The sequence below is a fragment of the Capra hircus genome, chromosome 18, assembly GCF_001704415.2.
Source record: "Capra hircus breed San Clemente chromosome 18, ASM170441v1, whole genome shotgun sequence".
Classification (NCBI taxonomy): domain Eukaryota; kingdom Metazoa; phylum Chordata; class Mammalia; order Artiodactyla; family Bovidae; genus Capra; species Capra hircus.
This window is the reverse complement of record NC_030825.1, coordinates 3,853,903-3,877,525: the sequence shown is the minus strand read 5'-3', so window position 1 is coordinate 3,877,525 and position 23,623 is coordinate 3,853,903. Positions and strand designations below refer to the sequence as shown.

Genomic DNA, 23,623 nt, shown 5'->3' with positions numbered 1-23,623 from the left:
CTATAACGCCTGAAGCTGCTCGGGTTCCTGCTGACAGCAGAGAGGTCACCAAGGGAATTAGGAGTCTCCCCTTTCCCTGGTTGCCCAGTACACAACTCCTCAATGCCTGTGGGACGCCAGTGCTGGGCCACCGTCTCCTAGCCCAGCCGCTGTTGTGAGGGGGGCGTGCAGGGCACGGCGTGCTTTGCATTTCCCAGCAGGGCAGAGATGGCTCCCAGCCGCAGCCCAGAAGCTGTGTGCTGCTGCCTGCCTCAGCTCTCCTGAAAGCCTGCTGGATGAACCTTTGCAGCAGAGAGGGGGCCAAGGTCAGGGTCGATCTGCCTTCCTGATGGCTGCGATGGGCTGACGCCAGGACTGTGCCACTGCAGCCCTGTTTCAAGGGAGGAACCAAGTATGAGACCCCACATGCTCGACCCCAGGAGAGGTGCTGGTCTCAGGATAAGGCCACCAGGCGTTTCAGTTACTGCTGTAAATGTGACTTTCACTTTGATTTAGCCTCAAATAAAAGGTGGGTAATTTTGCTTTTGAGGCCATCAAATTAGGAAATCATACACTATGTTAAAGATCTGGTGCAGGCAGACCTGGAAGCTTTTCCATAAAACGTAATAGAGCAGGTGACATTTTGCTGATGTTTACTGGTGACTGTTTTCCTTTTCTAGTACCCTCTTCACTGCTGTGTGCAAAAATCATTTTCCTGTTGTTGAAAAGATGGTGTATTCTGGTAATGCCATCAGAGCTGTAGGCTAAGGGGGAGAGAAGTGTACAAAGTCATGGTGTTGCCCAGATAAAATGGGGAACCCTGAGTTGCTGAGAACTGATGGGCAAATGTAAGTGGAAATTCCTCCCCTTTAGTTCAGTTCAATTCAGTCGCTCAGTCGTGTCTGATTCTTTGCGACCCCATGAATCGCAGCACGCCAGGCCTCCCTGTCCATCACCAACTCCCGGAGTTCACCCAAACTCAGGTCCATCGAGTCAGTGATGCCATCCAGCCATCTCATCCTCTGTCGTCCCCTTCTCCTCCTGCCCCCAATCCCTCCCAGCATCGGGGTCTTTTCCAATGAGTCAACTCTTCGCATGAGGTGGCCAAAGTACTGGAGTTTCAGCTTTAGCATCATTCCTTCCAAAGAAATCCCAGGACCGATCTCCTTTAGAATGGACTGATCAGATCTCCTTGCAGTCCAAGGGACTCTCAAGAGTCTTCTCCAACACCACAGTTCAAAAGCATCAGTTCTTCAGCGCTCAGCTTCCTTCACAGTCCAACTCTCACATCCATACATGACCACTGGAAAAACCACAGCCTTGACTAGACAGACCTTTGTTGGCAAAGTAACGTCTCTGCTTTTGAATATGCTATCTAGGTTGGTCATAACTTTCCTTACAAGGAGTAAGCATCTTTTAATTTCATGGCTGCAGTCACCATCTGCCGTGATTTTGGAGCCCAAAAAAATAAAGTCTGACACTGTTTCCTCCCTTAGAATTTCCTAATTTAGAAGTATTCTGAATACCTTTTATTCTAAAAAAGTCTAATCCTCTCCCACTAGTTGGTTCTATGGTCCAGGTAACACTGTTGACTTTATTGAGTGTCTGCCATTGGCAACTATATCCACGTGCTGGAGAGAGATTTGGAAGCCCAGAACTGAAGTGTCCACATCATACAGAGCTAGCACAGGGCAAGTCGTGTTTCTCCTGAGCATCTTTGTTAGATTCCCGTCAAAGCAGAACCTTGGGGAAGGCTTTGAGTACAGGTAGCTTATTTGGGAAGGCGTCTCAAGAAGCAGGAGTTGAAGGAGCGGGGCAGGGGAGGCCGGGAAGGGGGAAGAGCCAGCACAGGCGTGTGTGTGTGCCCAAGGCCACAAGGGCTCCGCGTCCCTGGGGCTTCTGAGGAGCGCTCAGTGTGCCTCCCGGAGCTGCCTGTGTGAGCACAAGAGCTTGGCCCGCTTAGGCACCAGCTCCCCACAGTCATTCCACCACAGTGCCTGTGACATGTGGACAGGGTTGGAGGAGGCCCTGTGGCCAGAAACGAGAAGCCTGCAGGTATGCGGTTTTGGTGAGGTGTCAGCAGTGGCCCTGAGCTTCCCCAGAGCTGACCGGTGCGGCCGCAGCTGAGAGTGGAGTCCCTCAGGCACGTGTACAGGAGCGGGGCTGCGACGGAAGAGAACCGGGGCGCTCTTGAAGCTCCAGCAGGAGCTGTCTAATGCAGAGAGTGCGGGAAGGGCTGGGAAAGCCTCCTGCAGGAAGTGGTTTCCCAGCTGAGACGAGACCAGAGAGATGTTAGACGTGTGAGAGGTAAACTGCACGGTCGGGATGGTGTGGCTGGAGCTTTGGCTGCAAAGGGAGATGTGGTGAGAGGAGGCCAGGAGGCGCTTCAGGAGTGAAGGCGTGTAGACTTGATCGTGAGAGCGGCTGGGCGTCAGGGAGGAGATACTTAAACAGAAGGACGTGATAAGATTCGTATTTTAGGAAACTCACTCTGAAGACAGCATATATTATTAGAATCAATGCCAGGATGGAACAGGTGAGTGATGGGACAAGATAAAAGTCAGGGAGACAAGTGAAGAGGCTGCTGAATTATCCAGGTGAGAGGAAATAAAACTGAGAACCAGTATAGTGCAGCAGGTGAGAAGTGGAAACATTAGAGCCCTATTAAGTTTCCTCATCCCCCCTCATGCTCTGTCCTGGTAAAATATCACCGTCTGCAATGCAGGAGACACACGTTCAAGCCCTGGGTCAGGAAGATCCCCTGGAGAAGGAAATGGCAACCCACTCCAGTATTCTTGCCTGGAGAATCCCATGGACAGAGGAGCCTGGCGGCCTACAGTCTATGGGGTCGCACAGAGGTGGACATCACTGAGTGACCACGCACACACTCATGCTCTGTTCCTGGTAAAATATAGTCTGTGTGTGGATGGAGAGACTGCTGTAGGGACTGAGTTATCTGGGTATGAATTGAAAGCTCATTAAAAACTGTTTGGAAAATTCATAAGCAGATTGGGAACAAAGTAGCCATTAGAAGATCTCTCGAGTAAAGCCACACACTAGAGGTGAGCACAGTGCCCCACACTGAGGGCCGGAAAAGCCTTGTTTCATCCTGGGCCTGCATCTGCTGTTGGTCTGACCACCTTGCTGTGTCATGTAACCTCTCTACTCTCGGTCTATTTGTCCAGCTCAAAGTGAGGACAGTGACGCCTGCTCAGCCTTTTCTGAGTTGATCTTAAGCTGACAGCATATAGTAGGGTATGACCATGACCCTACTAAGACCCTACTATGACCATGAAGCTAACATCCCCTCCACCAGTATAAACAGAATGAGAATGTGGAGGGTAATTGTCCAGCCCCTAGAGTCTTGTGTTCACTGTGGACACTGGCCTGTCACCTCTCTCCAGGGCAGAGGTAGTAAGCCGTCCCTCCCTGGCACTGTGCTGCAGGGAGGTGGGACTTCAGAATAGTTGGTGAGTCAAGATCACCTCTAAGGTTCCTCCTCCACCTCTGAGACTCGGTGCTCGGTTTTCACAGGCATTAGGGAGAATAAGATGAGAAAATGGCTATGAAAAGCACTTGGAGAATTAGCCTTCTAGACAAATGAGAGGTCCTATTACCAGTGTTATCAGTAGGCCTTGTGATGTCAGCTCATAGAGTTTTTAAATGTTTTAGCTCTCTTGCATATCCCAGTAAAGCAGAAAATGATTCCTAACTTTTTGTATGCTGGTATATAACTTGTTTTACTTTCTGAAGAGACCAAAAGCCACGTTCCTTCCGTAATTCCTTCTTCTTGTAGTACCTTCTTACTAGCTGCAGTCTGTTTTGCTTATTTGAGCTCACACATTTAACATTGACTGGAAACACGCGACCTGCCAGGACTTGAACTTGGGCATGTGGGGTTTCTCCCGCCATCCATGATAGCATCACCAGCAAGCAGAGCACAGGCTGTGCATTCTTGCTCTCGGGGTGAGGAATGTTCTCCACCTCCTGGGAAAAACCAGGGTCCTGACTCACAGGAGTTGAAAGGAAGCGATCTTAAGAGTCTTTTAAAGCTATTATGACCTCTTGCTCATCGGTGTTGTCTTGAAAGGATTCCCTGGGGCTTTAGTGCTCCGATGATGACAGGGATACAGGGTGGATAACATTCATGCTGCACCTTTCCTCTGTGCCAGGTGCTTGCTGTCTTAAGCACTTTACATAGAAGAGATACTACTGCCCTGTGAGTGAGTGTTCATTTCGTGGATTAGGAAACCGAGGCAGATGTATTGATAGTTAAATAGCTTGCCTAAAGTCACATGGTTCAAGTTGAAATATGAACCACGGCATGTGCTTCTAAAACCAAGACTGAATCATGCTGGACTTCTCCCTCCTTGCAGGCAGAGGCTTGTCCGTCATACACACCAGAGAGAGGTCTTTAGGATCTCCTATCCCCGGCTCGTTAGAGCGGTCAGAGGGTATTAAGCAGGAAAAGCGCATTAGAATTCTGGTGTCTTTACTGTGTTCTCCTCACCGGACAGGAAGTACCCTGGATGCAAACACAGCTTCCAATAAGATACATAGCTTGAATCTAGGGAGGTCCATGCCAGTCAGAAAAACCATTAATTAAGAGATTAGAGCTCCTACATGCTACACGTTTCATGTTTTTGCTTTCCTTAGGTTAAAAAGATCAAGTGGCATGAGCAGCCTTTTGGGGAAAATCGGAGCCAAGAAGCAGAAGATGAGCACCCTAGAGAAGTCCAAGCTGGACTGGGAGAGCTTCAAGGAGGAAGAGGGCATTGGCGAAGAGCTAGCCATCCACAACCGAGGGAAGGAGGGGTAAGAACCACTGCATTTTGTTCCTCTGAAACCCTCGAAACCCTGGGAGAGCTCTTTGTACACACACCACCCAGTGTAAGTAGGCGGGAGGTTTCCACGGTGAAATGAAAAATGTGAGTGCTCTGCTTGGTTGCTGAAACTCTGCTCTCACGTGGGCCGGTCCCTCCAGCGAGGGAAACACTGAGGTGATGGGCAGGGGTGGGAGGGCGTGTGAGCAGCAGCTCCCTGGGAACAGGCATGGCTGCCACGCTGAATCTGCGATCTGGCTCACCACCTGAGTTATTTGGTCTTCTGAGAAGCCAGGCAAACTCAGTGCATCAAACGCAGAGCCAGTAGAGCGCCTAGACGTTGTCACATTGTTGTAGGACTGTTTGGGTCGTCATGGCCCGGGTGGGCCTTCACCCTTGGTTTCAACCTGTGTGACACACCAGCCCTCAGACAGCATCTGACCATCACGTGTACTCTCCTCCTCTTCACTTCGCAGCACAAAGAGGATGTCCATAAACTGTGCACAGGCATATCCCAGGGGAAACGGTGTTCAGTGGTTTCTTAAGAACCTCAGAAGGAGCCAGGAGCAAAGTGACTGCAGAAGTGGTCCACGGCTCTGCGTCCACTCCCGCCCCGCATGACCGCGTGGCCGGGCGGACGGCCCGGAACCCCCCCCACAGAGAGAGGCACTGGCCCAGCAGACGGCCCGGCGCTCCCCCCTCACACACACACAGAGAGGCGCGTGGCCCGGCGCTCCCCCCTCACACACACGCAGAGAGGCGCGTGGCCCGGCGCTCCCCCCTCACACACATGCAGAGAGGCGTGTGGCCCGGCGCTCCCCCCTCACACACACGCAGAGAGGCGCGTGGCCCGGCGCTCCCCCCTCACACACACGCAGAGAGGCGCGTGGCCCGGCGCTCCCCCCTCACACACACAGAGAGAGGCGCGTGGCCCGGCGCTCCCCCCTCACACACACAGAGAGAGGCGCGTGGCCCGGCGCTCCCCCCTCACACACACAGAGAGAGGCGCGTGGCCCGGCGCTCCCCCCTCACACACACAGAGAGAGGCGCGTGGCCCGGCGGACGGCCTGGAGCCCCTGCCCCTCACCGGCAAGGGCTTTCCCTGAAGTTCCTGTGCATCCCTAAGGCTCAGCTCTTTTCCCAGTAAGACTGTGGTAACAGTACCACCCTTGGTGGTCGTGAGGCTATCATGAGACAAAGCTTGTGGTCTGTGTATCGTGCGTAGACGTATATAGCACAGGCAGACCTCAAGTACTGCAGGTTCAGTTCCACACAAAGACGCTGAAGCAGATAACACAATAAAGCCTTCATGGGGATTTTTTGGTTTCCCAGTGCGTATAAGTTATGTTCATACTATACTGATAGTCTGTTAGTGTGCAAGCATTATATGTAGAACACAACATACATACCTAATTTACAAATACTTCATTGCTACAAAATGCTAACAATCATCTGACAATACAAAACTGCCACAGTCCTGCAGTTTGTACAAAGACAGTATCTGCACATGCAATGTAGTGGGGCTCAGTAGGATGAGACACATAAAGCCCTATGCAGAACGCCTGTCAGTGTCACTTTAAAAGGTGTGTATTAAGTGGTAGTTCAGTTCAGTTCAGTTCAGTCGCACAGTCGTGTCTGACTCTTTGTGACCCCATGCATCGCAGCACGCCAGGCCTCCCTGTCCATCACCAACTCCAGAGTTCACCCAAATTCACATCCATCGAGTCGGTGATGCCATCCAGCCATCTCATCCTCTGTCGTCCCCTTCTCCTCCTGCCCCCAATCCCTCCCAGCATCAGTCTTTTCCAATGAGTCAGCTCTTCTCATGAGGTGGCCAAAGTGCTGGAGTTTCAGCTTGAGCATCATTCCTTCCAAAGAACACCCAGGACTGATCTCCTTTAGAATGGACTTGCTGGATCTCCTTGCAGTCCAAGGGACTCTCAAGAGTCTTCTCCAACACCACAGTTCAAAACCATCAATTCTTCGGCGCTCAGCTTTCTTCACAGTCCAACTCTCACATCCATACATGACCACTGGAAAAACCATAGCCTTGATTAGATGGACCTTTGTTGGCAAAGTAACGTCTCTGCTTTTGAATGTGCTATCTAGGTTGGTCATAACTTTCCTTCCAAGGAGTAAGCATCTTTTAATTTCATGGCTGCAATCACCATCTGCTGTGATTTTGGAGCCCAGAAAAATAAAGTCTGACACTGTTTCCACTGTTTCCCCATCTATTTCCCATGAGGTGATGGGACCAGATGCCATCATCTTTGTTTTCTGAATGTTGAGCTTTAAGCCAACTTTTTCGCTCTCCTCTTTCACTTTCATCAAGAGGTTCTTTAGTTCCTCTTCACTTTCTGCCATAAGGGTGGTGTCATCTACATATCTGAGGTTATTGATATTTCTCCTAGCAATCTTGATTCCCACTTGTGGTTCTTCCAGCCCAGCTTAAGTGGTAGTAGCTCAGGTTTACTTATAAGCTAAATTCTAATAAAGATAGGTGGGAGATTTGTTGGAGGGGCAGGGTCATTTTTCTAGATTAGGTTTCAAGACTATGTGAATGAATGTGGAAGCTGATCAGGATATGAACATTTTTTTTTTCTCTAATGACGTTATGAGCTTGTGTAGCTACCAGGCTTCTGAGTTCACCTATCAGAGATGGTTTGCCACAGGACAAAGGCAGAAGTGCCAGAGCCATCTGAGGAAGGCCCGCGGGCAAGCACTGGCAGCGGTCAGTGTCACCTGGAGGTCTCTGGCGCGCGCCCCAGCCTCCGCGCTCTGACTCAGCCTGGGCAGCTCAGCCCCGCCTCTTCTCGTGTTGGCGCGGTGACCTCAGGCAGCGGGGGGACTGCCAGCGTGCCACACTTTGCTGCTTCTCTGAGGACCGATCATATGGGTCAGGCAATGTTCTTTCTGTTAGTAGAGGTCTTGTAAAAGCAAGGAGTGGTGCTGCTGAGGACAAGGGAGAGATAAGAAAATGTCTGGAAGCGAAACCAAGATGATTAAAAAGGACATCTGCCCCAGGAGGGCTTTTCAGGCAATGGAGAGTCACATAACTGGGTTAGGGAACAGCCAAGAGCACGGAACTTTGCAGCCCTCTGCTTTTCCCTCGTCTCTGAGCCCTCCCCCTCGGCCAGATGATTCCACGGATCTGATTGTGTTTTTCCAGTGCTGATCTCGTGACTGCAGTGCTCTGCTCCAGCTCCTCTCTCACCTGCCCTCTCCAGGGCCCACCCCACACCTGCACGCGCTGCCCTTCCTGGCTCCTGCTGGCTGATCAAGGGCCCAGCCCCTAGTCCAGGGAAGGAACTGTTGATCCGGTTCTTAACCTTGGCTAAGCACGAGTATCTTCTGGGTTTTTCCCAAAGTTCACGTGACAAAGACATCCCTGTACACTGCTGAATCACGAGTCAAGGGTGTGAGTGTGTGTGCATGCACACGTGTACACATACACAATGGAATACTACTCGGCCATAATAAATAATGAAAATTTGGACTTCTTGGAGGTACAGTAAATAAGAATACACCTGCCAATGCAGGGGATATGGGTTCGATCCCTGGTCCGTAAAGATGGCACATGCCGTGGAGCAACTAAGCTTGTGCACCACAGCTACTGAGCTCACACTCTAGAGCCCATGAGCTTCAACTAGCGGGTTCATGCACATTTTAGGGCCCTCAGGCTATGAATACTGAGCCCAAGTGCTACAGCTACCGGAGCCTACACAGCCCAGAGCCCATGCGCGACAACGAGAAGCCTGCGAAGGAAGAGCAGCCCCTGCTGCCACCGCTAGAGAAAGCTTGCATGCAACAACGAAGACCCAGCACAACGACACCACCAGCAACAGGAGTGAAAGCTTGCCATTTGCAACAATATGGATGGACTTCGAGGGTTTATGCCTGCTGCCGCTGCTGCTGAGTCGCTTCCGTCGTGTCCGACTCTGTGCGACCCCATAGACGGCAGCCCACCAGGCTCCCCCGTCCCTGGGATTCTCCAGGCAAGAACGCTGGAGTGGGCTGCCATTTCCTTCTCTAATGCATGAAAGTGAAAAGTGAAAGTGACATCGCTCAGTTGTGTCCGACTATTCGAGACCCCATGGACTGCAGCCCACCAGGCTCCTCCACCCATGGGATTTTCCAGGCAAGAGTACTGGAGTGGGGTACCATTGCCTTCTGCCATATTATGCCTAGTGAAATGCTTAGTGAAATAAGTCAGAAAGACTAATACTATATGATACTGTTTATATGTGGAATCTAACCTAGTAAATAAAACATAAATAAGCTACATGGGAACATAGCCAATATTTTGTAACTATATGGAGTATAGCCTTTAAAGATGATGCATTACTTAGGAGTTCCCTGATGGGCCAGTGGTTAAGACTCTGCTTCCACAGCAGGGGACACATGTTCGATCTCTGGTCAAGGGATTAACATCCCACAAGCCATGCAGCGTGGCAAAAAAAATTGTGAATTGCTGTGGAGAATCCCATGGACAGAGGAGCCTGGTAGTTACAGTCCATAGGGTCACAAAGAGTTGAACATGATTGAAGTGACTTAGCACAGCACACCAAAAACTTATATAATATTGTGCCTCAATTAAAAAAAAAAAATCACAGATACCAGTACCTTTAAATCACTCCTCAGGTGATTCTCATGTACAGCCAGGATTGAGAATCACTAGACCACAGCAACAAAATTCTAGAAATGAGATCAAGACAGTCAGCTGCTGGGTGAGCCTTTCCAGCACCTGTGTAACTAGAAAGCCTACTTGAGAACAGGCAAGAAGGTTTCTGTGGAGAAGTGAGCCCAGTGCCACAGTGTCAAAGGGCAGGGAGCACAAGCCAAACCTGAAAGGTCTGTTTGGTCAGGTCCCCAGATTCCCTTACACGGATGCCAACGAGGGCAGAGGTCATCTGGGGAGAGTCTACATTGAGGTTGGAGAATCCCAGACAGGGTTACCCTGGGACAAAAGTGATCTCTGCTGAAACTAAGAAGGGGGAAAGATCGTATTTTGTAACATCTCAAATAAGGTACTTGTGAGTAATCACTGGCCTCTACCGTAGTTATTATGAGACTGTGACCTTTTTACAGGCACCATCTTTAAATTGTTCTCACATAGAAGAATCCAGATCACAAACACAAAATGATTACAGGTGATGAAGATATTCCTGTAATACAGTCCTGATTAAAATAAGAGAGAGAGAGAGAGAGTGAAAGTGCTCAGTCATGTCCGACTCTTTGCGACGCCATGGACTGTAGCCCACAACGCTCCTCCATCCATGGGATTCTCCAGGCCAGAATACTGGAGTGGGTTGCCATTTCCTTCTCCAGCGGATCTTCCCGACCCAGGGATCGAGCCCGGGTCTCCCTCTTTGTAGGCAGACGCTTTACCGTCTGAGCCACACCCACCAGGGAAGTCCAAAATAAGACAGAGTTGAGGTTAAGATATTATGTTGTGCTTTTGTGTGTTCTGATAGTGATTCTACTTCAGCAAGTGTTGTGCCATCTTTCCCCTTGTAAACCTTTGATACAATCTGAAGCTACATTGGTCAGTATTGAATTATTGTTGTCCAGTCTTTTAAAAGCAATTTGGCTATCTTAAAATATTCGCAAAAAGAAGCAAAGCACCTTGAGAAACAGTAGACACAGCAAACACCAGACACCATCTGGGAATCAGATTGGCAGAGAATTTAGACAATGAAGATAGCAGATACAGATTTTAATACAGTTATGCCTGCTGTATTTAAGTCAGTAAACAAGCTTGAAATATTTACAAGAAGAAGAAACTGTAAAAGTGGCCCTACAACTGCCTTATGCTCATGGTTGAGAGTGCGTCTGCCAGTGCAGGGAACACAGGTTCGACCCCTGGTCTGGGAAGGTTCCGCATGCTGCAGGGCAGCTAACCCTTTGCACCACAGCTACTGACCCCCGGCTCAGAGCCCGTGCTCTGCAACAAGAGACGCCACCGCAGTGAGAAACCCAGGCATCGCAACTGGGGAAGCCTCGTGTGTGCACTGTAATGGAGACCCAGCACAGCCAAACATAAAGAAAATTTCTTTAAAGTGGCCCTAGCCCATGTAAAAGAAATGCAAAAAAGCAAAATGGCTGTCTGGGGAGGCCTTACAAATAGCTGTGAAAAGAAGAGAAGGAAAAGCAAAGGAGAAAAGGAAAGATATAAGCATCTGAATGCAGAGTTCCAGAGAATAGCAAGAAGAGATGAGATAAAGCCTTCCTCAGTGATCAATGCAAAGAAATAGAGGAAAACAACAGAATGGGAAAGACTAGAGATCTCTCCAAGAAAATTAGAGATACCAAGGGAACATTTCGTGCAAAGATGGGCTCGATAAAGGACAGAAATGGTCTGGACCTAACAGAAGCAGAAGATATTAAGAAGAGGTGGCAAGAATACACAGAAGAACTGTACGAAAAAGATCTTCACAACAAAGATAATCACGATGGTGTGATCACTCACCTAGAGCCAGACATCCTGGAATGTGAAGTCAAGTGGGCCTTAGAAAGCATCACTACGAACAAAGCTAGTGGAGGTGATGGAATTCCAGTTGAGCTATTTCAAATCCTGAAAGATGATGCTGTGAAAGTGCTGCACTCAATATGCCAGCAAATTTGGAAAACTCAGCAGTGGCCACACGACTGGAAAAGGTCAGTTTTCATTCCAATCCCAAAGAAACGCAATGCCAAAGAATGCTCAAACTGCCGCACAATTGCACTCATCTCACATGCTAGTAAAGTCATGCTCAAAATTCTCCAAGCCAGGCTTCAGTAATACGTAAACCGTGATCTTCCAGATGTTCAAGCTGATTTTAGAAAAGGGAGAGGAACCAGAGATCAAATTGCCAACATCTGCTGGATCATGGAAAAAGCAAGAGAGTTCCAGAAAAACATCTATTTCTGCTTCATTGACTGTGCCAAAGCCTTTGACTGTATGGATCACAAGAAACTGTGGAAAATTCTGAAAGAGATGGAAAGACCAGACCACCTAACCTGCCTCTTGAGAAATCTGTATACAGGTCAGGAAGCAACAGTTAGAACTGGACATGGAGCAACAGACTGGTTCCAAATAGGAAAAGGAGTACGTCAAGGCTGTGTATTGTCACCCTGCTTATTTAACTTACATGCAGAGTACATCATGAGAAACGCTGGGCTGGAAGAAACAAAAGCTGGAATCAAGATTGCCGGGAGAAATATCAATAACCTCAGATATGCAGATGATACCACCCTTATGGCAGAAAGTGAAGAGGAACTAAAAAGCCTCTTGATGAAAGTGAAAGAGGAGAGTGAAAAAGTTGGCTTCAAGCTCAATATTCAGAAAACAAAGATGATGGCATCTGGTCCCATCACTTCATGGGAAATAGATGGGGAAACAGTAGAAACAATGTCAGACTTTATTTTTTGGGCTCCAAAATCACTGCAGATGGTGATTGCAGCCATGAAATTAAAAGATGCTTACTCCTTGAAAGGAAAGTTATGACCAATCTAGACAGCATATTAAAAAGCAGAGACATCACTTTGTCAACAAAGGTCCATCTAGTCAAGGCTATGGTTTTTCCAGTGGTCATGTATGGATGTATGTGAGAGTTGGGCTATAAAGAAAGCTGGGTGCTGAAGAACTGATGCTTTTGAACTGTGGCACGTGTGTATCTCTCACCACCACCCACATACCCATATCCAACACCCAAGCCTAGCCAGGTGTGAACCTGCCCGCATTTCCGCTTTCAAGTGTCTGTTCCTCTGACATTACGGTCTAGTTCTGTCTGATTGTGAATCATTATAAAGCAAGCTCTCCCAGGCCAGCTTGGGTTTCTCTGGGGTGCTCACTCTCTGCTTCTTGGCTTGCGTTACTGATTCATCTGCCTTGCCCATTTGATACTGTGAGGGTGTGGTGGTGGTTTAGTCACCAAGTCGTGTCTGACTCTTGCCACCCCATGGCTGTAGCCCGCCAGGCTCTTCTGTCCATGGGACTCTCCTGGCAAAAGTACTAGAGTGGGTTGCCATTTTCCAGGGGATCTTCCCAACCAAGAAATTGAACCCGGGTCTCCTGCATTGCAGGTAGATTCTTTACCGCCTGAGCTGCGAGGGAGTTGGGTGTATGTTCTGTTTTACAATAAACTGATTTGAAATTGAACTCAGCTCCTGGCCCTACTGCCAGCCCGTCAAGTGCTGTAGCCCCCGTTTCTTCATCTGTGCAGTAGGAACTCTTCAGTATCCTCCCGGGTGTTTTACGGGAATTAGATAATAAGTTGGGGAATGTCTGGCATGTTTACAGATGGGGTTCCCCCCGCCCCGCCCCCCAGTCTCCCCCCTCTCCTTTCTCCCGTCTGCCGTTACTGACCGTGCCCAGCTTCGGGCCTTATTGGAAGGCTGGGTGCTCTGTGCCTCTAAACTCCTTGCTGATGTAGTCCTGCCAATCCTTCGGGAACACTTACCAGCTGTGGCCTGTACAGCCTGGGGGCATCTCCCCTCAGTCCTGGGCTTTAAGGTAGGAGGCCCTAGGCCCAAGTGCTGGGCAGCTCCTCACATTCTTTCCTCCAGCAAAGCTCACTAATTCTGTGGGTTAGGTACCCAAAAAGCTGCCCCTGCCTGAGCATCCCACTAAGCTGAAGACTCCTGTGCAGCCATTTAGTTCACATCTCCATTTGCATGTACAAGACGTACCTCAAATTTAACAACTAAAACCAAATACGGATAGCCCCCACTTTTCAAGAGTTTGCTCTGTGCCATTTTGCTTTTACCTAAAGCCTCCATGAATGCTCTCCCTTTTCTCTCTAACCGAAAGAAATCTGAAGAGGTTTCATTTTCACCAAAAAGGTAGTTGCTTCACACCATGTCAGCTAAGAGAGGTGTCCTAGGAACACTAATTTCAGATAGCAGGGGAAACCTGGGCTTGCTTTCTTTCCATAAACAGCCTCCTTCCTCAGACTTCTCAGAAAAGGGGACCATCCCCATCCACTCAGCTGGCCCTTGGAGTCAGTCCTGAAAGTCCAATAGAAAATTATCCTGTGAAGTATTTCGACCCCTCCCAGCTGCTTGCAGTCCAGTCCCAGCCACAGGCGTCTGCGTCTGCACCTCCTTTCTCCACGTTGCAACCAGAGTGATTTTTTTTAACGTGCAAACCATTTTCCCTCCTTCCCCTGCTGAAATGAAAGCCCTTCAGTAGCACTTAGGTCAGCGTTCATCTCCTCACCGGGCATCCCACGCCCTCCCTGAGCCGTCCGCTGCCCACCTCTTACTCTTCTGCTTGCCCGCGGCCGCCCAGCCTCTGCTCCGCTCCTCAGATCTGCCTCCCCGGTTCCTCCTCCGTGGTGGGCTCTTGTTGGTCACTCGGGTGCCGCGCTCTACTCTCTAGTGCAGCCCCCCTTAGAGACCCTCCATCATGTCTCTCTGTTTGGTCTTCCTCAGACTGTTGAGTGGCACGTGCCATCATGTTTTGCTTCATGTGCAGTAAGCTCCAAGGGCAGGGTCTGGTTCACCTCCCCACCACCAGTACCTTATAAGAGTACCTGTCCAGAGCAGGTGCTGAGCCGTTGTGCTGTCTAGATGCCCATTCCGCTAGCTGTTAGGCATCCGTGGTTTTGTTTGGAACCCAGCAGGATTAGAATTAACCCCCCAGAAAAGAGGGCATGGCATGTCGGAATGAGATCTCCACTCGGGCATCTTTTTCAGTCAGCAAAGTTGGTTAAAATGCCTGTACCAAAGAGGTCAGCTGCACAGCAAAGACTTGCTGCTTTTCCACTGAGCCCTGCACTCCAGAACTCAGTCCAGTATTTCAAGATTGGTGTGGCCCTCAGGCCTCTAGCATTGCTTCCCTCTATTCCTATAACCACTCTTACTAGATTCCCTGATGGTATCCACTATCAGCCACACGTCTCTCTTACTCTGTTGAGGTGGAAGCCAGCAGGCTTAGAAGAGGGATCAGTGCACAGAGAAGGAGAGGAAGCTAGGCATGGTCTTGGCTGCTGCTGGCAATCAAACTGAAGGTCATGAAGCATGATGATTGGAAACCAGGTGTGTTTGTGATGTGAAGAGGTGTGAAGGAGAGACCAGAGAAAATAACTTTCTTTCTTCAAAGAATCTATCTCCATGACCCCCAAGAGTCACATCCTTGAGGTGAGATGGCAGGAGAGCAGTGGAGAAGGAACTGAATTAAAATCAGCACCCTCTCACTCTGGCCCCCGCGGTGTGCTCTCCTCAGGGCTCGGGCGATGTTGGGCAGATTGCTTCTTTCGCTCCCGGGTCTCAGAGCAGCAAGGCGCCTCTCGTCACATCCCTCACAGAGCTCTGTTCCAGCCTCAGTGCCTGTGTGGCCTGTTGCTTTCTGGTGTTGATCCGCTTTCCTTCCCAGGTTTGTGCTGCACAGAACGCCTGCGGGCTCTGCTGGGGGCAGAGTGATAACCAGCCGCGAGATGTCCTCCTCGTGTGCCCGCTCAGACTCCCTGCAGCTGGCCGTGCTCTTTCTCCACTCCTCACCCCCATTTTTCGGGCGCTCCACTCGGCATGTGGGATCTTAATTCCCCAACCAGGGATTGAACCTGTGTCCCCTGTGATGGAAGGGCAGTGTCTTAACCACTGGACCACCAGGGAAGCCCCTGCTCTTTCTTTTCCTAACCATAGGTCCGGAGGCCTCTAGTGGATGGCTGTGACTGTGTGGCGGAGCTTTTTTGTCTTCTTCCATTTTTCCTTCCCTCCTCAACAGCCTGGATCTCGAGGAAATTGGTGGCAGAAAAGTAATTTGGGTTGAAAGATCAAAAAGATGACCAAGCCTATTGTGTCTGACCTGGTTTCTGAAAGGAAAGGCTTAGCACATCCCTTGGGTTTTGGTGCCGTTAGCGTATTTTGTGAGTGAGTGAGGAGCTGCGGCCTCTTAACTGGGCTCCATAGTGAATGGTGGCAGGAAGGGATGTCCCCGCCTACGCCTCCCAGTAGACTGAGCTGAACCAGGCTGGTCCCCAGGAGTGCTGGGCACAGATCGGAAAAGAACCTTTGCACTTGTCAGCTGGTGGTTCTCCTTGGAGACTGTAACCTGCTTACGGGGCCTGAAAACTGCCTGAGGCTCAGTTTAAATGGGCCATCCTCTCGGGCCACCTTGCAGAGCCAGCCTTCCCCACGAGCCCGTCCTCCTTCTGGAGCACTTGGTCTCTTGGTCCCTGTTCCAACTGTCCCGGCTCCTGAGGCTTGGGAGTGGTACTACTGTCAGGTCAGAAATGGGAAGCATGGAGCCCACAGTGCCACAGCCATTTCTGGTTTTATTGTTTACAGAGTACTTCTCTGTATCGTCAGAGGGGTGTTGTAATTCTTATTTGTGTTTTCCAGCGAAGACAAATGAGCGGTCCTGCCCACAGTCACACACACAGTTGATGCTGGAACGCCCTCATCATTGGCACCCTTTTGATCTCGGGGAGGGGGCAGGGGCTTGTCCAGTAGAAGTTTGGTTTCTGGTCTGCTCTTGGCAACAAGCCAAAGCCATCATAAGGATCCTGTTAGCAGCTGCAGATGCTATAAATGGGGGAGTGAAGTCGCCAAACCTGCCGGGATGGCCTTTGTCTCGGTTGCCCTTGAGAGTTCCGTTGCCTTCTGCACGTGTGCCTCCCTCTGCTGCCTGAGGCATTCCCTGAACCCTCACTCTTCCTGCACCTGCCTGTTCAGCACCCGCCTGGCCTTGCTCTTGACGGTTTCAAGGTCAGCTGGACCCGACACAGCTTCCGGGAACCTGTGAGGCCGTTATTTATGCTCGGTGAGCATCTTAATTTAAGCATCACTTCCTCTACTTTAAAGGAAAGTCAAAGAGGAAAGACCACACATGCTCAAAGCCTCGTGCTTCCTCTCCTGTCCCCAGGCTGCGCTCTCAGGTGACCCTGGCTGGTGGCTCTCCTGAAACATGCCCTGAAGTCTTCTCAACCACAGCGCCCTGCCCCCTTTTTCTCTATGGAAACCTGTAGGGGCAGTTAAGCACGCTGCTGTCAAAACTCTGATGCCCACTGTGATCTTCAGCCCAGGTCCTTGAGCTGGTGTGAGGAGGGGGACAGTTGTGGGGCGACATCAGTGGAACCGACATCAGTCGGTTCTGGCTTACTGCCCCCACTGGGGAGTCGCGGGGCCCCTGGTGGGGGACGGAAGAGGAGCTTGTTCTGTGCGTCCACGTCCCGCCACCATCTCTCCTGCTTTCTCACTTCATCAAAAAGGGTCCTCTTCCCCCTGCAGTGGCTTCCCCATCTGCCAGGGAATCTGAAGCCAGTGAATCTGTATTTCACTGGCTAAATTTAACAGCCTGACCCTGAGGGCTCACGTCAAGCTTATAGGTGGGCCCTTGTTTTTCCAGCCATCCCGGCCCCTCCGTGGCGGTTTTGACTCAGCTGCCAAGTTCCTGATCCTGGACCAGGTGGTTGTTACAGATGCTCATAACATGCACCAGAGAGCTCCTTGCTGCTCTTGAGTTGATTGCCCTGAGCCCGGACTCTAGAAGCTGGCTTCCCGAAATGGTGGTGGCCGCTCTAACTGCCGTTTCATGGAGCACCTGTTCTGTGCTCGGCATTGTATGTACACTATTTCATTTAATCCCCGTGGCAGGCCTTCAGAGTAGGGGTAATTATCTCTTTTTTTTTTTTTTTTTGGCAGATTAAGAAAGAGAATTAGCCAGGTTAGGAGGCTTATTCAGAGTCATAGCCAGCAAGTTGCAGGGTCAGGATTCGGCCCCGAGCCGCTACCCTGTCCGTAGTGAGGCACAGGGTTAGTGGCCACAGGCCTGCGGGAGAGCGGGGAGGGTGGGCTGCCCTTCACAGGGTGAGCTCAGCCGAGGAACACGGGGTCCTGAGCTGGAAACGTGCTCACCACAAATGAAATGACCTTGTAATCACAGATGCACATTTTCCGCAGTGCAACAAAGGAAAGATTAGCACAGAGTTTCAATCATGTCTCCCATTTTCAGTGGCAGTTTTGCTCTCTCAGTAGATTACTTGGCAGAGAGCCCCTCCCCCCAAGGCAAATGGCAGCGCACTTTATGGCCAGAAGGTGCATAAAAATCAAGCTGTATCTCCGCTCACTCCCCGTGGTACCTGCTACCTTCAGCCTGGGGCTTCCCTCCCACCGTGCCTAGCAGGCCAAAGGAAGCCTGCCTGCTGAGCAGCCCGGGTGAGGGGCAGGCCGCCCGCCTTGAGGGCACCCTGAGTATGTGGGCCGTGGGCACAGAGGCAGTTGACCCCGTTCCCTTGGAGGAATTCAGGGAAGCCTCCTCTGTCATCCTCAAGGAAGTCCCCTGGCCCCACGTGGGTGGAGGACACACGGAGAGGAGGGACGGGTTGGGGGAAGGAAGGGCCGCCAGCAGGCAGGTGCCCCAGACAGTGAGCGCTCGCCACTGTCAGCTGCTATGTAACCAGGTCAGGCTCTGAACCTGGGCCTGACTGAGCCCTGCTCTTTCCTTTAAACCTGGCTACACAATCACATTTTCCTGGCCCCAACCGCTAATGTCCTTCCCCTGCATAAGTTGCTGCTTTCTCTTTTTCATTTTACTTTTATTCACCTCTGAACCAGAAAGTTCCTTGTTTAGACCAAATGAGTGGTCTGGATGTTACTGAAAGAGTAGCGGCAGCCCCTCTGGGCGCTGCCTGTGGTCACCTGCTTGCCTTTGCTGTCACCCGCTGAGCCCCGGGCCAAGTGGGCCCTTCCCCATGGGGAGAGGGGAAGCTGCCGGGGAGGCGTTTTCTCCCACTCAGTCTGCTGACGGGCATCTTCATTTTCTTCCAGGTATATCGAACGAAAAGCTTTTCTAGACCGAGTGGATCACAGGCAGTTTGAAATCGAGCGAGATCTCAGGCTGAGCAAAATGAAACCCTGATGTGATGGGGAGCCCCCAGCAGCTCAGTCGTCTTTACAGCGTGAGCTTCTTGTCTGTCTGTGAGATGTTTTCTGTGTTTCTCATCGACTGGCTCCCAGCAAGGTCCTTTTTTCTACACTGAATTTCTGTCTTTGTATCTTGATCTCACGTGATTTCATTTGTTTTACTTTTTAATAGTTTGTCCTTTCAAAAATAAAAATTAAAAAAAAAAGTACAAGTTGATCCTGTGAGAGGCTGATGAGGATGACGCCACTTGCCTTCCCTTTGTTCTGCTGCTAAGTCCACGAGGCCAAGCCCGTTCCTCGCAGGCCTGTCTCGGCCGCTGTGGAGAAGAGAGCACGCGGCCCGCTCACCGTGGGCCCGAGAACAGGGGCTGTCTGAGACGAGGCTCGCCATGCTGGCGTGACGAGGGCCGGCACTGCCCTCCTGACTGGGACTCCTCCACGCGGATACAATGTAAGGATGTAAGGCTGAAAAATAAGGATATGCCATCACTGAATTAGAGATCTTTCTTTTCCTTCAACCTTTCTCCTCTCCTCAAAGTTAAAGTCAACTTCCCATGTGTTCTCACCTCAATAATTCTTTGATTGGGGGTTTGTCAAAGAAAACTCCAAAGGACTCTTTTTTTTTTTAACTCTAGAAGATTTAAATTCCAAACTTCATATTAATAAACCAGTAAACCTAAACCTCACAACCTGCCTCTGGGGGCGGGTGGGCGGATGTCCTGAGTAACACGGACAGGGTTAAGGGGCAGTAGGGCTCCAGAGACTGGAATTCAGATCCTGCCCGTTCATCTACCAGCCCTGTGACCTTGAGCACAGCTCCGCTCTCTGAACCACCCAAGGTGGAGACGAGCTAGTGACACGTACAGGGAACATGCATAGGTCTCCCCCTCCGGTCCTCTGATACATGGCAGACGCTCACGCAGCCAAGACCAGAATGTCAGCCCTGCACGGTCGTGAGGTTATGACCCTCGTTAACTCGCTGAGGCCAGGCTGGGTGACGGGGCTGACTGGCGTGTGTGCATCTTCGATACAGAATCATCTTTTCCATCAGAGTCTTATTTGAACTGTAGCCAGCAATTTTTAAGAACAGGTGGATAATAGTTTATCTAGCTTTTCACGTCAATACTTAGTGAAAATTTATCTGCCTAACTCCCAAGGGAAATAACATCCCTTTCCAGGAGTCAGGCACTGCCAAGGAAAATGTCTGCAGGAAGTGGGGAGCCTGAGTCAGCGCTGGGAGGCAGCTCGACTGTCCTTCGCCAGGCACCGGGCACCGCCCTTGGCCGTGGCGGGGACGTCCGAGGAAGGCGGCCAAGGACACTTCCTGGCCGGTCTGTGGAGTCCAGAAAACCTCTGAGAGCTGAGTTTCCTGGCCTCGCTCTGGCCATCAGTCTTCGCCTAGTCCCAGGTGAACGCATTTGATTTCCAGGGCTTCACGTACTTTCCCGTTACTGAAAAAAACCTGCCCTACAACAGCATAACGTCAAAGAAGAAAAACAGGCTTCTTTATGTGTTCTGTTCACCTATTTCCCAAGGAACGCAGTGCTCTAATTAGGAGCTCTGGATAGAGTCCTGGGGAAGAAGGGCAGCGTTGAGAACTAAGTCTTGATTGAGCTGTGCTCCGTCGGAGCTGAGCAGAGAGAACCGGACAGACCCCAGGGCCCGAGGTCACAAGAACTGACCGGGCCAGCTGGTGGCTGGTGCCACAGGAGGCTACGGAAGACCTCCAGGAAAGGAGTGGCATCACGGTGCTGCTGGCAGCCAGGAGGCACCAGGCAGGCCAGGGGACGGGGTCTCAGGTTCCGGGCTGCCCCTTGGCCTCAGCAGGACAGAGGAGTGGATCTCAGGCGCAGTTTTCTTCTGGCATTTAACGGAAATTGCCGAGGCATGTTGGGTAGGAGCCCATGATTTTTTTTTTTTATTACCAAAAACCAAGTGAACAATAGGAATTGGTGTAAGATGGTGAACTCCAGGGGAAACATTCAGAAGCTCTCAGTTTCATCAGCACATGACGGACTGGTCCCATGTGCCTGGTGCTTTCTCCCGCTTTTCCTGACCAGGAGAGGAAACTCATCTGAGGTCAGACTGTGAAACTGACAGTGATTACATCCGCGTGGTAGGCCTGGAGGGCAGAAGGCAGGCAAGATGAAACAGCCTCTTCTCACCTGCCGAATCCAGCTCCCGATTGGAGGATTCACATCGGAAAGGAAAGATTGGAGTGCGAGGGGACAGAAGAGCCAAAAATGAAGGACACTTACATTTGAGAACAGTGACAGCTGGCACACTCTGGTGCCAGAAGTACACCAAAGGCGTGGGCACACGGCTTCAGCTTCCAGTCCTCGGTGCCCTGGGGCAGCATCAGAACCTCTCCAGGGGAGAGTGTGCCCCACGGTGCAGGCTGGGTCGCCCTCTCCTTCAGGATGCTGCCTGGTTTCAGCGAGCAGGGGCAGTAGGGGCAGGTGCCCAGGTGACTGTACTTGGAGGTACAGTTGCGGTATCTTAAATGCCATCCCACTGCACCTCCTTCCCTGGGGGTACCAGTGTGCCCGGGGTTCCTGCTTTGGCAGGAAGTCTTTGCCTCAAAGTGTTTTTTTTTCCCTGCAGCCTTTTTGTTTTTTTATGCCATCTCAAGGCAACTTAGATCCAACAGTGCTACTCCCAGATGCAGTCTTTGTGTGTAGGCAAGTTGACCACAAGGAGGAGAGTGGGCTGTAGAAGTCCAGAAGATTGCGCCCTGGTTCCCTGCAGCCTGGAATGGCCCAATCCACAGAGACCCCCCTTCCCAGGGCTCCTCTCCAGGGTCAGCCTGTGAGCTCTCATTACGGTGCCCTCAGAAGGCTAATAGGGTGCTGGATCTCTGCTCAAGTAAGGGACAAGGTGGCTGTGTTGGGGAAGGAAGGGGAGAAACTAATGTTAACAGGAGGAGCACACAGACAGTGGGTTTGGCTCCCTGTGATCCTGGGTGAGTCCCTCCCTCTGCGTCTTAGATTTCCTTGTCTTCAAAAAGTTTTCTGAGAATGCTTAATAATCCTGCTCTGCCTACCTCACAGCGTTTTATTAAATGAAATACACTATCCAAGTGTTAAGTTACTCTAATTAAATTGCACACTTGGCTCCCAGCTCCCCAAGACTGCCAAGCTTCTGTGAGTATAAATTAGCACCACCTTGAAGAGCACTTTGGCGATGCCTCGAATCTGGAGCTGCATTCGGCCCATGGCACAGCAGCTCTGCTCCTGGCTTGACATCCTGGAGAAGCGCCAGTGTGTGCACAGGGAGGCAGGCTTATTGGTGACAGGGAAAACCTCGAAACCATCCTCTGGCCGTCAGGAGAAAGGGTCAGTTGTGAAATAGCCACGCAGGAGAATACAGTAGAGTGGTGAAATGAAGGGGCCAGGGCTACACACGTCACAGGATGAACCTCGAAAGCAGCTCTGATGCACAAAATGCCTACACACGGCCCCAGCCACACAGGTTCACCGGCATGGAAGCGCAGGTGGGGGTCACCTGGCACTGGGTGCCCTGGGCTGTACACTCTACAATGGTCAGCTTCATGTCGTGTGAATTTCGCCTCAATAAAGTTTTTTAAACATGAGAAAGATTGTATATTGACTCTCTCTCTGTATATATGCTACGTAATTATATATACGCATATAAATATATGTACACGAATGGGTGATGACTAATTTCAGCATGGTGGTTACCTCTCGGGATTGGGAAGGTTATACAATCAAAGATAGCGAAGGAGCTTTGTTTAATGATGTGGTTTTATATCTTAAATTGGGAAATGAGGACACAGATGTTTCTTAGCATTATTTACTACACCTGTCTATTTATCCATACTATTTCAAGATAAAATGTTTTTATTATCTATTTGGCTACGCCAGGTCTCAGTTGCAGCTTGTGGAATCTGGCTCCCTGATCGGGGATTGAATCCAGGACCCCTGCATTGGGATTAGCCACTGGACTAGCAGGGAAGTCCCAAGATAAAGTATTTTTAGAGAAAGGCAAGCCCACGTTTAAATTTGCATCACCTCTGTCAGTCTCTTTAGGGAGAGAGAGGGCCAAGGCGTGGGCAGTCCGGTGATGGAGGGTTGCCATGGGGATGAACTTGCTGGGTGTCAGGGAGCTCTGTCTGTCTCCTGTTCTGGGCTAGCAGGCGTTCCAGAACGATCCCTGCACGGCTTTTGGAACATTCCCCAGAAGAGTGATTCGCGTATGTAGCTCCACCTCAGCTCCCGACTCTGAAAGCAGGTCGGGAGGCTGGGGAAGCCGAGGGGTCGGAGCCAGGCCGCGTGCCCCACCCCAGCGCAACCGACAGTGCCAGTCCTGCTGAGGCCGCCTTCCTCGCCTGCAAGACCGCGCAGGCGCACGCGATGTCAGAAGGATGCTGCGGCAGGCCGCGGCTTGTCAGATACAGACACATGGTTTCTGACCTGTGTAAATGAGCTTGAATATAAAGGCTCCAAAATGAATTACAGTCAGTGTCTGGGTGTTCTAGTGGAAGTCACGGAGCTGCCTGTCTTCAGATTCTGCCCAGCACCCTGAGCTGCCCCAGGGCCACAGCTGTGACCCGAGGCTGCTCTCAGCTCCTCTGGGTGCAGAGGCGTGTTGCTGGGCCTCGGCAGGGAGGGAGGGAGCCACCCTCCGCCCAGCCCCACTAATCTCTGCTAATGATTTAATGCCTTACTTCTTCCAGTTAATGCCTTTACATTAGTAACCTAAGCCTGCCCACATCTGAGGCACCCTGACTGACAAATGGAAGACGTGTTTAAGTCCGGGAGCTCTCTGGGTGTCTGAGGTTGTGTCTGTGGGTGGACCCTCTGCGTCCCAGGCATCCCATAAGGTTGCCTCATCCTGGCTGTCTCTAACTGGACTTCGCAGTGTGGTTACAGCTCTGCCGCTGAGCTCCGTTACAGGACCTTAGAATTTGAAGTTGGGTCCCCCAGTCACACACACACCCAGCCCTCCTGCAC

The 23,623-nt window shown here is 50.8% G+C and overlaps 1 protein-coding gene across 1 annotated transcript in view; it reads left to right on the top strand.

Moving 5' to 3' along the window:
• Positions 1-18,709, top strand: part of BCNT (Bcnt protein) — a 98,441-nt gene extending 79,732 nt beyond the window's left edge. Inside the window, 2 exon segments of the mRNA NM_001285692.1 lie at positions 4,636-4,794; positions 18,555-18,709. Coding sequence (NP_001272621.1) covers positions 4,636-4,794; positions 18,555-18,645 — 250 coding nt within the window. The 3' untranslated portion in view covers positions 18,646-18,709.